At 48.1% G+C, this 17261-nt stretch overlaps 1 protein-coding gene across 1 annotated transcript in view; it reads right to left on the bottom strand.

Moving 5' to 3' along the window:
- Positions 1-510: 510 nt before the first annotated feature.
- dclre1a (DNA cross-link repair 1A (PSO2 homolog, S. cerevisiae)) overlaps positions 511-17261 on the bottom strand; it is a 29227-nt gene continuing 12476 nt past the window's right edge. The window contains exons 6-9 of the mRNA XM_084325792.1: positions 16325-16470; positions 6012-6166; positions 4286-4427; positions 511-1668 (exon numbers count right to left, since the gene is read on the bottom strand). Of these exons, the coding sequence (XP_084181918.1) occupies positions 1496-1668; positions 4286-4427; positions 6012-6166; positions 16325-16470 (616 nt within the window). The 3' untranslated portion in view covers positions 511-1495. The remainder of the gene's footprint in view (positions 1669-4285; positions 4428-6011; positions 6167-16324; positions 16471-17261) is intronic.

Genomic DNA, 17261 nt, shown 5'->3' with positions numbered 1-17261 from the left:
ATTGTAGTTCCTGGTTAGAAACAAATGAAAATGGATGGATTATCCAAGTGGGGGTCCGGGGGGGGAGAGCGAGCAAGAGCATATGTATGTATTGGATTGGATTGCAAGTATTAGGTATATATATCCCGTAAACTACATTTATATTGATTTGAAATGTATAATCCTGTGATTTACTTAGGATATTTACTGTTAATGCTATATAATTTATGTTATGTAAAAAAAAAAAAAAAAAAATGCCTTTCAACTCATTGACTGAGAGATGGTTACTGAAAATCACCCATATCAGTCAAATGAATAACATCAGTACTTCTCACATACAGACTAGAAGGTCTTTACTCTGGGGACACTGGTCTTAAAAGTATAATTTGTTTAAAAAAATTGCGTGAACAAAGAAATGTAATAAGTGAGAACGCTTTGAGAAAGGTTTATTTACACAATAAGAGAACATACTGTACAATGCAATGTCAATATAGAAGAAGAAAATCTGTGTCTCCAGATCAGTTTGTCCGTTCCCACTTGGTGGGTGTATTTCTGGGGACAGGAGACATGGTCCATGGGACTTGGATAGTGGTTACTCAGTAACATTTCTCTAGAACAGCGGTTCTCAAACTACGGGTTGCGACCCAAAGTGGGGTCATGGGTAGGTGACAGTGGCAAAAAAAAAAAAAGTGTATTGATAACATAGTGCTGTCATTTCATTTTCTAATAAATATGCATGACCAAGTTCAACGTGTGCTTTTATTTTGATATTCCTTATTTCCACGTTGAAATTACGCAATATATTATATGTGGGGTTGCCAAAAAAACTAAATAAAATGGGGTTGTGGTATAAAAAGGTTTGAGAACCCCTGCTCTAGAAGGACGTTACTAGAAAAACATACCCAGCAACTTATCTGGCGGTACCCAGGTGGGGTATCTCCTGGGCCTTTCTGTGTGAAGTTTGCACGTTCTCCACGTGCTCGCAAGGGTTTCCCCTCCCAATAAGATAAACCCAATGGAAAAACATGCAGAACAGATCACTAACAGTCGCCTCCCTGATGAAGACGGACAGGAGCACTTGGATTGGTCCCCGGGCATGGCCCACGCCGCAGCCCATGTCTGCTCCCGGCTGCCCTTGGGGGGAAGGACGACGGGATGGGAAAAGTGCAGAGACATTTCATTGGCGACTCAGTGCATGTGTGTGTTCGCCCATCTCGCATGTGTTTTAATCGGCATGACAATTAAAAACGTCTTCTTTATCTGTGTGTGTTCCTATGTGTCGCCCATCTCGCATTTGTGTTAATCTGCATGACAATTAAAGACTTCTTCTTCTTTATCTCAAGCTTTCTCAAAAGTCGGCTCCCAACTAACATTACTAGCAAAGAGCCTGGTGAGGAGGACAATGCTAACATGATGCTATCACGATGCTAACATGAGGTTCCACCAAATGTTTTTTTTTTTTATCTGAAAAAGCTGATTAAAGTCATGCGTCACGTGGAAGCATCCTGTGGGGTTGTTATGGTTTAGGAAAAGCCTTGGTCTCTTGGAGCCAGTCGCTGAACCACCTCTCCATAGCCTTCCTGCTGTCCAGGCTGCCCATGTTGACTGTGGGGATGATCTTCAGGGGCCGAAGCCACTGGACGAAGCGCTTCAACTCCAGGAAGCTGCTGTGTTCACTGTAGGGGATTCCTGTCAGCAGAGAAGAGGTAGTGGATGGTAGTGAGCGATAACTCAATGTCAGCAGAGAAGAGGTAGTGGATGGTAGTGAGCGATAACTCAATGTCAGCAGAGAAGAGGTAGTGGATGGTAGTGAGCGATAACTCAATGTCAGCAGATAGTGGATGGTAGTGAGCCATAACTCAATGTCAGCAGAGAAGAGGTAGTGGATGGTAGTGAGCGATAACTCAATGTCAGCAGAGAAGAGGTAGTGGATGGTAGTGAGCGATAACTCAATGTCAGCAGAGAAGAGGTAGTGGATGGTAGTGAGCGATAACTCAATGTCAGCAGAGAAGAGGTAGTGGATGGTAGTGAGCGATAACTCAATGTCAGCAGAGAAGAGGTAGTGGATGGTAGTGAGCGATAACTCAATGTCAACAGAGAGTAGTGGTAGTGAAGTTATTTATATTTCACTGTGAGTCCTGGCTTTAGGCAGAATCATGAACAGTGGTTTAAGAGAAGTTATTTATATTTTACTGTTGAGTCCTGGCTTTAGACAGAATCACAAACAGTGGTTTAAGATAAGTTATTTATATTTTCATTCTGCGCACTAGTTAGATGACTAGTTGCGCATGACTTGAACGTCTGCCATTTTCACTGCAAAGACGGCATATAAGTAACGACACGATGTGTCGGTCATGAATATGCAAACCGATGAAATTTCATGGTCGACGTCAGCGATGACGTTGACTCATCGTTGCAGCCCTATGCAGGTGTATAAGTAGATAGACGTATATAGAAGTGAGTAGGGTGGGTGATTTGAAATCTTTATTTCTAACATGTAAATACAAACAATATAAAACAAAAACAAATCATTGATCTCTAGCAATGAAATGAAAAAATAAAAACATAACATAACTCAATTTACATGTTCGAAAAGGAGTAGGAAGAAGTATACACTTATTTAATCCTACCTTTTTTCCACTACTCAAATGAATGTACTAATTTAATACCTTACAAAACAAATATAATATATATATATGCAAAACAAAAAAATTATATATGTAAAACATGAAAGAAATTAAATACAAATGTAAACACCCGTGAATGTCAAATCCCTTCCTCATCCCTGTACCTTGTGAAAATTATTTCTTTATAATTCAGTTTGAATTGTCTCATGTTTGGCCATTGGACTGGCTTGATAATTCAAGCCAGTCTTTCAGTCTCTCTCTGTGATAAGGCCATAATAAATACCAGGCATGCTAGTGTTGAGTGTTGCTACTCAGTCCATAGGAGCAGCCTTTACTTCAGAGATAACACTGAGTCATCGACATACCATCATACCATACCATATAAACAGTCCTACACTATATAAAGTACTACTGTACACAGTGTAATATGTTATTTATGAGAGCATGGCATTAGTACTGTACACAGTGTAATATGTTATTTATGAGAGCATGGCATTAGTACTGTACACAGTGTAATATGTTATTTATAAGAGCATGGAATTAGTACTGTACACAGTGTATTATGCTATTTATGAGAGCATGTCAGGGCATTATACTGTACAGTTAGTAAGACACCATACACCTACAGTAAGACAAAAGAGAAATCACTGGTAATGGCATGAGTCAGAATCATGGTTTTATACGAGAGGTATAAACAAGCTCCATTAACGTGCTATTAGTTTAGTGTCTAACTAAGGAGGAGCTGAGTATCTAGTATGGATCGTGCTGAGAAGGGACTCTACCTTGTAACCATCTTAGTTGTTTTTTTATTGTTTATTCGTATTCATTGTGTCTATATGTATGAAATTGCTGATAAACTGCGTCTTGTTTTGTCAGCTCATCGTCGCTGTAAATGAGGGTAACCTCAGTGAAATAAAGCAGTAGAATATTTAATTATTATTAACTAACCCTAACCCTTTGATATACAGTATAATATTTAATTATATAAACTAACCCTAACCCTTTGATATACAGTTGAATATTTAATTATTATTAACTAACCATAACCCTTTGATATACAGTAGAATATTTTATTATTATAAACTAACCCTAACCCTTTGATATACAGTAGAATATTTAATTATTATAAACTAACCATAACCCTTTGATATACAGTAGACTATTAAATTATATAAACTAACCCTAACCCTTTGATATACAGTAGAATATTTAATTATTATAAACTAACCATAACCCTATGATATACAGTAGAATATAAAATTATTATAAACTAACCCTAACCCTTTGATATACAGTAGAATATTTAATTATTATAAACTAACCCTAACCCTTTGATATACAGTAGACTATTTAATTATTATGAACTAACCCTAACCCTTTGATATACAGTAGAATATTAAATTATTATAAACTAACCCTAACCCATTGATATACAGTAGAATATTTAATTATTATTAACTAACCCTAACCCTTTGATATACAGTAGAAGCCAGATGGGACAGGTAGCCACCAGGTTGAACTTCCAGTAATAACACACCAAATTATTAAATTTGTACTGATATATTTCTCAAAACATAGCAACTGAAAGGCCTCTACTCTGATGTGTGTGCCTGTTTCATTATTGAGACTCAAATACGGTTAGTGTAACACTGTAACAGGGGTCAAAGGTCAGTTTATACCATATATGGTGATGTTGCCGCATGTCCGAGGCCGGGTGTCCTCCAGTGCTTCCAGCTGCGGGCTGAAGGTCCAGCCGGTTGGCTTGAAGGCCACCAGCTGCTCATACTGTCCAGAGAGCCTGCTCAGGTAGGCCTGCAGATTCTAGAAACACCACAAACCACACACCAGTCAAGTACTGCAGTTTGGGTTAAACTCCTCATTTAGGGCGGCCGGGTAGCGCAGCGGACTAAGCGTCTGTCTACCACCACAGAGTCAGTGGGATCGAATCCAGCTGTGGTGCTTCCGGGTTGGCCGACCGTCCATACCAACACAATTGGCAGTGTTAGCGGGTGGGAAACCCGGCGAGGGTGGGTCCTGGTCGTTGTAAACAGCGACTCCTACAGTTCGCTCGGGGCGCCTGCACAGCAAGGGAAGGATCTAGGAGAGGTAGTGTGACCTTCCACACGTACACTCTCCCAGTGAGAGTCCGCGCTGCCAGGTGAAAAGAAGCGGTGGGCTGGCTACACATGTGTCGTAGGAAGCATGTGATAGTCTCCGCCCTCCCAGACCGACGGTAGGGGATAGAGTGCGCAACGACCAGGAAGGGGATTGGGAATTGGCATAACGAAAAACGGAAAAAGAAGGGGGGAAAAGATAATAAAAAAATTTACATTTAAAAAAACTCCTCATTTAATAAACTCCTCATTTAAGATGCAGTTTGTCAGATATTTGTAAATCCTGTATTTATGCAACGGTAGCATGAATGGAAGAGGTGCCAAATAAATCTCCCTTATTTTAGTCGTGACTGATTATAATACTGATAATACTGATCTTGTAGGCTACGCTCCTCTGACCTGCACACACCACGACTCAAGGGCTGCACATTGCAACAAGCTTTTTGGTGTGACATCACATAATGTAGATGCCTGGGTCTGTCTGCACAGTCATGCTTCTAGATGCCTGGGTCTGTCTGCACAGTCATGCTTCTAGATGCCTGGGTCTGTCTGCACAGTCATGCTTCTAGATGCCTGGGTCTGTCTGCACAGTCATGATTCTAGATGCCCTGGAGCTGCATCATGGGTAATACAGTACGTGGACCTGCACCTACCTTGAAGGTGAGCTGCATCATGGGTAATACAGTACATGGACCTGTACCTACCTTGAAGGTGAGCTGCATCATGGGTAATACAGTACGTGGACCTGCACCTACCTTGAAGTTGAGCTGCATCATGGGTAATACAGTACGTGGACCTGCACCTACCTTGAAGTTGAGCTGCATCATGGGTAATACAGTACATGGACCTGTACCTACCTTGAAGGTGAGCTGCATCATGGGTAATACAGTACGTGGACCTGCACCTACCTTGAAGGTGAGCTGCATCATGGGTAATACAGTACGTGGACCTGCACTTACCTTGAAGGTGAGCTGCATCATGGGTAGTACGTGGACCTGCACCTACCTTGAAGGTGTGCTGCATCATGGGTAGTACGTGGACCTGCACCTACCTTGAAGGTGAGCTGCATCATGGGTAGTACGTGGACCTGCACCTACCTTGAAGGTGAGCTGCATCATGGGTAGTATGTGGACCTGCACCTACCTTGAAGTTGAGCTGCATCATGGGTAATACAGTACATGGACCTGTACCTACCTTGAAGGTGAGCTGCATCATGGGTAATACAGTACATGGACCTGTACCTACCTTGAAGGTGAGCTGCATCATGGGTAGTACGTGGACCTGTACCTACCTTGAAGTTGAGCTGCATCATGGGTAGTACGTGGACCTGCGCTGCCCTCAGGTCTGTGGTGATGAGCTGTTTGATGCGCTGTGACTCCAGGCAACACATGATGTTGTATTTGTCCTTCGACAGGCACACTTTAGACCCCAGGACCTCCGCCAGCGCTGGAAACAAACAGACAGAAAGAGGAGCTGAAGGTGGAGGTGGAGGTGAAGGTGAGAGGCATCTAGAAGCATGACTCATGGCTCCCCGTCTCAATTATAAAATCCTGCTGCTCACCCATAACTGCATAAACGGACACGTACCACGTACAAGTTTTATGAGATTTCGACGTCCATCGAAAGCCACCCTCATTTATCAATGGTGCGTACGCACAGATATGTGCGTAACCCGTGCGTACGATCATTTCTAAGCAAAGTGTGGGACTTATCAATTTGAACGTGTGCTTGACTTTGTGCGTATATACAGCTCGGACCATGCGTACCTGGCGCCCAGCGGTAGAATATGGAGACTGCTGACGCGGAAATAAGCTTTTGTGCATTAGTTTGACTGACGTGTTCGGTATGACCCCCCGTATTTCATTATAGTTAATTGTAAAATAGTGACAGTAGTGTAATTATTGTCAAACCCCTATAAATAGCATTTGGAATAGGTCTTTCTTTCCGAATTAATGCAGCATGGTTTATATATAGCGTTATCGGAATACTACGGGGTGTACTGACTGCGCTCCGCGTAACTCAACTCATTATTATTTTGTGCATAGATTGCGGAAATATGGGAACGTTTTGATTATATTTAAAAGGCTTTGCAACTTACAACTTCGAAATTCCACTTATTTCGTTTTACAATGTCAAAGCCTTTTAAATATAATCAAAACGTTCCCGTATTTCTGCAATCTATGCGCAAAATAATAACGAGTTGAGTTCTAACAAAGAACGTATTACATGCTGGGTAGGCTGATAGAGTAAACTGTAAATAAAATAGCCTATAACATTATAAAGGATATGGGCTATAGCAGGGGTTCCCAACCTTTATTCCCCAGAGCCCCACGATTCCTTGGAGACATATAGGAATATGATATGATATAAGGTATACTGGTCCGTCCGCGAGGAGATAGCCCACAGCGCATAGCCATTAAATGCCATTTGAGAATATAGGCTATTAAGGCAAAACGATCGGCCTATCGCCTATACATATTATTTAATGTTTTCATAAGCGTAAAGATACAACAGCTAGATTAACGATCAAGTTTACTGTATGCAGGCTTCGCAGGGCTGTGCCATGTGCTATTATATATGCGCAAGTTACTGTTGCATAATGTAGGCTATCGCTGCTATTATATCTAATTTATATAGGCTACCTAATACCGACAACAAAATAGATTGTATGCCTCTACAAATCATATTATACCCGGTAGCCAATCGAACGAAACGAATAAAGGCATTCATATTCCAGCATTGGTTATAATGACACACCAACGCCAAACAGTGGTTAACGGTCTTTATAAGTATTTTGAGCTGTCCAGGCAGAATTGCAGCAATGGTCTTAGGGAGTCGTTGATATCTGACATCACCGTGTACAAGTCCGTCAGCCTGTCGCGTATTTATCCCATAACACGCGTTGTGTCTTCTTGGTTCGACAGCGCGTTAAATTAGTTGCTTAGACCTCCGTGAACAATCTCGCTCTCAGTGAAGTTTCTCAGAGTTCGCTCGGGTTAGTCCATTATTTCACATCCCATGGGGGTGTTTCATTACCATAATATGGATAATCATGCACGAGCATTGACGGTAAGAACAAATGGTATTTATCAACACGGAGTGTGCGTACGACCCGTGTACGCACGTGTGATAAATCCCGATTTTTCTGTACGTACACACATTCTAAATTCTGTGCTTAAGAACAAAAATAGAACACTTTCTAAGAATTGTTGATAAATGAGGGCCCAGGGTCTCCTCTTTCTTAGGACTACAACTATTTCATAAGTGCTTCTTATTCTCGCATCTAAATCGTCCGTTTTCCGGTGCAAACACTTAAAAAATTTAAATCATTGGTAAACAAACGTAGTGCTGAAAATATACACTTTGACTGCTGACCCTGTTTTGATAGGGTTAGTGTCTTTACTCTTGGCTACATTTGAAAAAGAAAAGCAACATTACTTAACACTTTCAGTGTTATGGTTTGTAACCGACCCCAATCGCACAACACAAGACAGGTATGAGAGTAAGCCAAAACAGGGCATTTATTGAATACAAACAAAAAGCGGCACTGTCCCTTTAAGGGAGAACACAAAAACACTGGAACAAAGAAATAGGGAAAAATGTGGCACTGTGCCTTTAAGAGGCGAGCAGGCTAAGGGGAAGGCTAAGGGACAGGGCCAGGGCAAAAGGACAGGGCAGGAACAGGGGCACTGGAGAGGGGAACAGGGACAGAGGCCCGGGGAGGCGGGCTGGAGACAGGGACAGAGAAAACAGGGTTAAGGCCTTGGACAGGGCGAGGGCCAGAGCTGCTTACAGGGATGGTAGGGTTCAGACGACGGAGGCCTGGCAAGGAGATCCTCCTTGGAAGCGAAGAGACGCATCCTCCCGTAGAGGATTAGGAAGCGATGCGCGTCTGGAGTGGGGCGCGTCGGCTTGAAGAGCGCGCCAGCTCGGAGAGCGCGCCGGCTCGGAGAGACGCATCCTCCCGTAGAGGATTAGGAAGCGATGCGCGTCTGGAGTAGTAGCGCGCCGGCTAGACGTCTGGAGTGGGGCGCGTCGGCTTGAAGAGCGCGCATCCCCCCGTAGGATAGGGAGCGATGTGCGCCGGCTTGGAGAGCGCGCCGGCTCGGGGTCTGGAGTGGGGCGCGTCTGGCTTGAAGAGCGCGCATCCCCCCGTAGGATAGGGAGCGATGTGCGCCGGCTTGGAGAGTGCGCCGGCTCGGGGTCTGGAGTGGGGCGCGTCGGCTTGAAGAGCGCGCCGGCTCGGAGAGCGCGCCGGCTCGGAGAGACGCATCCTCCCGTAGAGGATTAGGAAGCGATGCGCGTCTGGAGTAGTAGCGCGCCGGCTAGACGTCTGGAGTGGGGCGCGTCGGCTTGAAGAGCGCGCATCCCCCCGTAGGATAGGGAGCGATGTGCGCCGGCTTGGAGAGCGCGCCGGCTCGGGGTCTGGAGTTGGGCGCGTCTGGCTTGAAGAGCGCGCATCCCCCCGTAGGATAGGGAGCGATGTGCGCCGGCTTGGAGAGCGCGCCGGCTCGGGGTCTGGAGTGGGGCGCGTCGGCTTGAAGAGCGCGCCGGCTTGAAGAGCGCGCCGGCTCGGAGAGCGCGCCGGCTCGGAGAGCGCGCCGGCTCGGAGAGCGCGCCGGCTCGGAGAGCGCGCCGGCTCGGAGAGACGCATCCTCCCGTAGAGGATTAGGAAGCGATGCGCGTCTGGAGTAGTAGCGCGCCGGCTAGACGTCTGGAGTGGGACACTGGAAAACCTCCCGCAGAGAATTAGAGAGCGCACCGGCTGTGTCCCACTCCAGGCAAACGGCGACAGGTGGCGATGGCTGGCACCTCGTCTCACGCCGGACAAGAACCAGCATACAGATACAGATAAGATACGGATAAGAAACTGTTACAGATAAGAACGACCCGACCAGGACTGGAGGGGAAGTCCAGGTATTTAAAGCCCTCTGGGGCGCTAATCATAACTTATCACAGCTGTGAAAAGTAGTCCAAGGGTGTGGGCTGTTGAGGTGAGCAGAGGAGAGGAAAACAACGCGAGGGTGGGGGCTGGTAAGGTGAGGAGACAGGGAATTAAAGGTCCAGGGAACAGGCGAACCTCACAGTACCCCCCCCTCCACGGGAGCCACCGGGCGACCCAAAAATACAGACAGAGGGGCAGGGGACATGACAAGGCAACAAACAAAAAAATTGGGCCATGCTAGCAGGGGAAGCTACACCAAAAGTGGGGCTAGCAGAGGGACAGGGAAGCTGCCAGGGCACTGCTAGCTACAGGGCCTATGCTAGCTGTACAGCTACATTAACATAGAGGCTGCGCTAGCTGCCGGAGCTAGGCTAGCAGACAGGGCTGGACCAGCATGAGAGAACAAGCTAGCTGGAAGGACAGTCCTAGCTGTGGGGAACTGACCTTGCTAGCTGAAGGGGCAGTCCTAGCAGTGGGGAAACTGACCTTGCTAGCTGAAGGGGCAGTCCTAGCAGTGGGGAAACTGACCTTGCTAGCTGAAGGGGCAGTCCTAGCAGTGGGAAAGCTACACAAAAGTGGAGGCCATGCAGAGGGACCAGGTTAGCTGCCTGGGCATGGCTAGCTACAGGGCCTATGCTAGCTGCAAGGCTGCATTAACATAGAGGCTGTGCTAGCAGCCGGGGCTAAGCTAGCAGACTGGGGCCATGCCGGTAGTAGAGGCCTGGCAAGCTGCAGGGGAGCTAACGAGGCCAACAGGGGAGCTAACAAGGAAGCTAACAGGGGAGCTAACAAAGGCTAACAGGGGAGCTAACAGGGGAGACTAACAGGCTAACAGGGGAGCTAACAGGGAAGCTAACAGGGGAGCTAGAGTGGGTTAGAGGGAACTAAAAAGGGCAAACTCAACATACACTGTCTGTGCTGGCTGGGGTCGTAGATTGGTCGGGTCGTACTGTTAAGGTTTGTAACCGACCCCAATCGCACAACACAAGACAGGTATGAGAGTAAGCCAAAACAAGGCATTTATTGAATACAAACAAAAAGCGGCACTGTCCCTTTAAGGGAGAACACAAAAACACTGGAACAAAGAAATAGGGAAAAATGTGGCACTGTGCCTTTAAGAGGCGAGCAGGCTAAGGGGAAGGCTAAGGGACAGGGCCAGGGCAAAAGGACAGGGCAGGAACAGGGGCACTGGAGAGGGGAACAGGGACAGAGGCCCGGGGAGGCGGGCTGGAGACAGGGACAGAGAAAACAGGGTTAAGGCCTTGGACAGGGCGAGGGCCAGAGCTGCTTACAGGGATGGCAGGGTTCAGACGACGGAGGCCTGGCAAGGAGATCCTCCTTGGAAGCGAAGAGACGCATCCTCCCGTAGAGGATTAGGAAGCGATGCGCGTCTGGAGTGGGGCGCGTCGGCTTGAAGAGCGCGCCGGCTCGGAGAGACGCATCCTCCCGTAGAGGATTAGGAAGCGATGCGCGTCTGGAGTAGTAGCGCGCCGGCTAGACGTCTGGAGTGGGGCGCGTCGGCTTGAAGAGCGCGCATCCCCCCGTAGGATAGGGAGCGATGTGCGCCGGCTTGGAGAGCGCGCCGGCTCGGGGTCTGGAGTGGGGCGCGTCTGGCTTGAAGAGCGCGCATCCCCCCGTAGGATAGGGAGCGATGTGCGCCGGCTTGGAGAGCGCGCCGGCTCGGGGTCTGGAGTGGGGCGCGTCGGCTTGAAGAGCGTGCCGGCTCGGAGAGCGCGCCGGCTCGGAGAGACGCATCCTCCCGTAGAGGATTAGGAAGCGATGCGCGTCTGGAGTAGTAGCGCGCTGGCTAGACGTCTGGAGTGGGACACTGGAAAACCTCCCGCAGAGAATTAGAGAGCGCACCGGCTGTGTCCCACTCCAGGCAAACGGCGACAGGTGGCGATGGCTGGCACCTCGTCTCACGCCGGACAAGAACCAGCATACAGATACAGATAAGATACGGATACGGATAAGAAACTGTTACAGATAAGAACGACCCGACCAGGACTGGAGGGGAAGTCCAGGTATTTAAAGCCCTCTGGGGCGCTAATCATAACTTATCACAGCTGTGAAAAGTAGTCCAAGGGTGTGGGCTGTTGAGGTGAGCAGAGGAGAGGAAAACAACGCGAGGGTGGGGGCTGGTAAGGTGAGGAGACAGGGAATTAAAGGTCCAGGGAACAGGCGAACCTCACAGTACCCCCCCCTCCACGGGAGCCACCGGGCGACCCAAAAATACAGACAGAGGGGCAGGGGACATGACAAGGCAACAAACAAAAAAATTGGGCCATGCTAGCAGGGGAAGCTACACCAAAAGTGGGGCTAGCAGAGGGACAGGGAAGCTGCCAGGGCACTGCTAGCTACAGGGCCTATGCTAGCTGTACAGCTACATTAACATAGAGGCTGCGCTAGCTGCCGGAGCTAGGCTAGCAGACAGGGCTGGACCAGCATGAGAGAACAAGCTAGCTGGAAGGACAGTCCTAGCTGTGGGGAACTGACCTTGCTAGCTGAAGGGGCAGTCCTAGCAGTGGGGAAACTGACCTTGCTAGCTGAAGGGGCAGTCCTAGCAGTGGGGAAACTGACCTTGCTAGCTGAAGGGGCAGTCCTAGCAGTGGGAAAGCTACACAAAAAGTGGAGGCCATGCAGAGGGACCGGGTTAGCTGCCTGGGCATGGCTAGCTACAGGGCCTATGCTAGCTGCAAGGCTGCATTAACATAGAGGCTGTGCTAGCAGCCGGGGCTAAGCTAGCAGACTGGGGCCATGCCGGTAGTAGAGGCCTGGCAAGCTGCAGGGGAGCTAACGAGGCCAACAGGGGAGCTAACAAGGAAGCTAACAGGGGAGCTAACAAAGGCTAACAGGGGAGCTAACAGGGGAGACTAACAGGCTAACAGGGGAGCTAACAGGGAAGCTAACAGGGGAGCTAGAGTGGGTTAGAGGGAACTAAAAAGGGCAAACTCAACATACACTGTCTGTGCTGGCTGGGGTCGTAGATTGGTCGGGTCGTACTGTTAAGGTTTGTAACCGACCCCAATCGCACAACACAAGACAGGTATGAGAGTAAGCCAAAACAAGGCATTTATTGAATACAAACAAAAAGCGGCACTGTCCCTTTAAGGGAGAACACAAAAACACTGGAACAAAGAAATAGGGAAAAATGTGGCACTGTGCCTTTAAGAGGCGAGCAGGCTAAGGGGAAGGCTAAGGGACAGGGCCAGGGCAAAAGGACAGGGCAGGAACAGGGGCACTGGAGAGGGGAACAGGGACAGAGGCCCGGGGAGGCGGGCTGGAGACAGGGACAGAGAAAACAGGGTTAAGGCCTTGGACAGGGCGAGGGCCAGAGCTGCTTACAGGGATGGCAGGGTTCAGACGACGGAGGCCTGGCAAGGAGATCCTCCTTGGAAGCGAAGAGACGCATCCTCCCGTAGAGGATTAGGAAGCGATGCGCGTCTGGAGTGGGGCGCGTCGGCTTGAAGAGCGCGCCGGCTCGGAGAGACGCATCCTCCCGTAGAGGATTAGGAAGCGATGCGCGTCTGGAGTAGTAGCGCGCCGGCTAGACGTCTGGAGTGGGGCGCGTCGGCTTGAAGAGCGCGCATCCCCCCGTAGGATAGGGAGCGATGTGCGCCGGCTTGGAGAGCGCGCCGGCTCGGGGTCTGGAGTGGGGCGCGTCTGGCTTGAAGAGCGCGCATCCCCCCGTAGGATAGGGAGCGATGTGCGCCGGCTTGGAGAGCGCGCCGGCTCGGGGTCTGGAGTGGGGCGCGTCGGCTTGAAGAGCGCGCCGGCTCGGAGAGCGCGCCGGCTCGGAGAGCGCGCCGGCTCGGAGAGCGCGCCGGCTCGGAGAGCGCGCCGGCTCGGAGAGACGCATCCTCCCGTAGAGGATTAGGAAGCGATGCGCGTCTGGAGTAGTAGCGCGCCGGCTAGACGTCTGGAGTGGGGCGCGTCGGCTTGAAGAGCGCGCATCCCCCCGTAGGATAGGGAGCGATGTGCGCCGGCTTGGAGAGCGCGCCGGCTCGGGGTCTGGAGTGGGGCGCGTCTGGCTTGAAGAGCGCGCATCCCCCCGTAGGATAGGGAGCAATGTGCGCCGGCTTGGAGAGCGCGCCGGCTCGGGGTCTGGAGTGGGGCGCGTCGGCTTGAAGAGCGCGCCGGCTCGGAGAGCGCGCCGGCTCGGAGAGACGCATCCTCCCGTAGAGGATTAGGAAGCGATGCGTGTCTGGAGTAGTAGCGCGCCGGCTAGACGTCTGGAGTGGGACACTGGAAAACCTCCCGCAGAGAATTAGAGAGCGCACCGGCTGTGTCCCACTCCAGGCAAACGGCGACAGGTGGCGATGGCTGGCACCTCGTCTCACGCCGGACAAGAACCAGCATACAGATACAGATAAGATACGGATACGGATAAGAAACTGTTACAGATAAGAACGACCCGACCAGGACTGGAGGGGAAGTCCAGGTATTTAAAGCCCTCTGGGGCGCTAATCATAACTTATCACAGCTGTGAAAAGTAGTCCAAGGGTGTGGGCTGTTGAGGTGAGCAGAGGAGAGGAAAACAATGCGAGGGTGGGGGCTGGTGAGGTGAGGAGACAGGGAATTAAAGGTCCAGGGAACAGGCGAACCTCACATTCAGTGCCACTCACGAGATTTCTCTGGTTTTTTATAGGTGGTTGCTAGCCACTCACGAGATTTCTCGGATTTTTTTTTTTTTTTTTTTTTTGGCGATCTGAAAAATTATTGCATCACCCGAGCCTACCCGAGTATAGCCGAGGGGCGCCGGCGATCACTGTGGAAAAAAGCGCCCCCTGTCGTCTCCCAGATGACATAAGTGATTTTGGAATGGACTCAATGAAAATGAATGGGGAAAAAAATCCGGTACTCCACATTTTCCAGTTCACTGATCCAGCCGGGGTTACCAGAGTTCATTCTGGATCCTCAGATCCCCGTGGATCATGGAGATCTACAGTATCGCGTTGGATCCATACACGTATCGATTTTTTCGAATGGTGATCAGGAATTGGAATATACCAGTTGGATACCATCTGATGTCAGGTAAGGACTATATGTTATCAGTGTTAGGATAATCAGAGTAAGTTTGATGAAGTTATAAGCTGTTTTGTGAAATGTCTTCTTTCGGTTTCACTGTAAAAGTCTGTGAGGAAATCAACGGAGCGATTATGCGTGCGCGGCCGCAATGTGCTTGCGTGCACGTATAATATTGATCATCTAGCGTTTATTTGAAAACTATTCATAAAAAGGCCGACGAATATCAACGTTGTGGAATATTCCACTAAAAGACGATTTTCATAGAATGCTCCAGAATGAGCTGTTTTTTATATCAAAACGGGGGCTTTTCTAACTGCTCTGAAACGGAAACAACGCGATAAAAAAACAATCTGCCTTCACAGCACTGACTGGAAAATAGTCTTTGATAATGCGATGGGCAGATTAGACACATAGCCATAATTTAAAACATAGATTAGGCGATATTAACGTTAACATTGGCGCCGATGGTGGCATTCAGCCGGTAAAACGGAAAACCAGGCGTGGCGCTCAAAGTGTTAATACGGACTGTATTGATCTATTTATGGCGTGAAATAAATCTCAGGCCGGTACCGGGCCGATCGGGCTTAAGAGGTTAAAAGAAACACTGACCTGCTTCATGAATCACCATTCCTGTGATTGGTATTGGATGTAGTTACATTATGACAACTTTGAGAAATGACCTGAGGTATTATGGATGAGAAATTATCTGGGGAGATACCGCGCTTGCACTTGGTTGTCATAATTAGCATCTCGATTATTCAAACGTCTGTCCTTGATACTTGCATATTCACACCCAGCCTGCTGACTGGGATAAGGCGTATCCATGTGGAAAATTGCACAAAATATATAAATGCACCAAATTGGCATCATTTGCCCTTTATTTCAGACTCTGCAGTCTGCACAGTCATGATTCTAAGTGCACAACAAATAACATTCATTATTATTATTATTATTATTAGAGTGGTAGTGAGGGAGCTGGTCTCTCTCCAGCGTAACAATAACAAGAAGCAATGTTTAGAGTGACAGATCTGGGTCACTGGGAGGAGATGGTTTCTTGCAGGCCAGCGAGGATGACGACTATCAGTCAAAGAACGGGAAGATGAAGAATCCACACTGAAGACAAGCTGGAGCATCAAAGTGGAAGGACTCATTCTCACTCTCCACGCGGTTCCTGTTTCAAAGTAATCCTTTCCCACAGCCAGAAGGGCCAGTTGGGGATATATAGAAGATTACCGACCTGTCTGTAGCCCAATCGGCTCAGAATAATTAGGTCTTGCTCCCAATCAAATCCTGTTCTACAGATACAGTTACAGGCAGATCCGATGCAGACCTCTGAACCACAGACATGTGGAAAAGAAGTCTTGTCTATTTTTTTTTATAAATGATTGCAGTCGTGTGTAGAACTCATTACAGAATATCACTCCAGTTCCGTTAAGACAATACATCTACAAAACAACTATTCTGAGGATAGGATTGACTCAATGTGAACCAGACTGTCTCAATGTGAACCAGACTGTCTCAATGTGAACCCAGAGTGTCTCAATGTGAACCAGACTGTCTCAATTGACATTATACCCAGAAACACCTTCTCCAGAACACTCACCCAGAAACACCTTCTCCAGAACACTCACCCAGAAACACCTTCTCTTTGCCCACAGAGTAGGAGCCGCAGACCAGCAGGGTGCGAGGGTTGAGCGTCACCAACTCGAAGGCAGTGTTGACTGCAAAGTTGATGACCTCCTGCTGTGTGGGGAAGCTGTTCTCTGGACTGCAGTAGCTAGGGGACAGACACAGGGACATTATAGAGACACAGGGACAGTATAGAGACACAGGGACATTATAGAGACACAGGGACATTATAGAGACACAGGGACATTATAGAGACACAGGGACATTATAGAGACACAGGGACTAATGAGACACAGGGACATTATACAGACACAGGGACATTATAGAGACACAGGGACATTATAGAGACACAGGGACATTATAGAGACACAGGGACTAATGAGACACAGGGACATTATACAGACACAGGGACATTATAGAGACACAGGGACATATAGACACAGAGACATTATAGAGACACAGGGACATTATAGAGACACAGGGACATTATAGAGACACAGAGACATTATAGAGACAGGGACATTATAGACACAGGGACATTATAGAGACACAGGGACATTATAGAGACACAGAGACATTATAGAGACAGGGACATTATAGAGACACAGGGACATTATAGAGACACAGAGACATTATAGAGACACAGAGACATTATAGAGACACAGGGACATTATAGAGACACAGAGACATTATAGAGACACAGGGACATTATAGAGACACAAAGACATTATAGAGACACAGGGACATTATAGAGACACAGGGACATTATAGAGACACAGAGACATTATAGAGACAGAGACATTATAGAGACACAGGGACATTATAGAGACACAGAGACATTATAGAGACAGAGAGACATTATAGAGACACAGGGACATTATACAGACACAGGGACATTATACAGACACAGGGACATTATACAGACACAGAGACATTATA

This window comes from Notolepis coatsorum, assembly GCF_963971535.1.
Source record: "Notolepis coatsorum genome assembly, chromosome: 12".
NCBI lineage: Eukaryota > Metazoa > Chordata > Actinopteri > Aulopiformes > Paralepididae > Notolepis > Notolepis coatsorum.
This window is presented reverse-complemented; position numbering and strand designations above follow the sequence as displayed.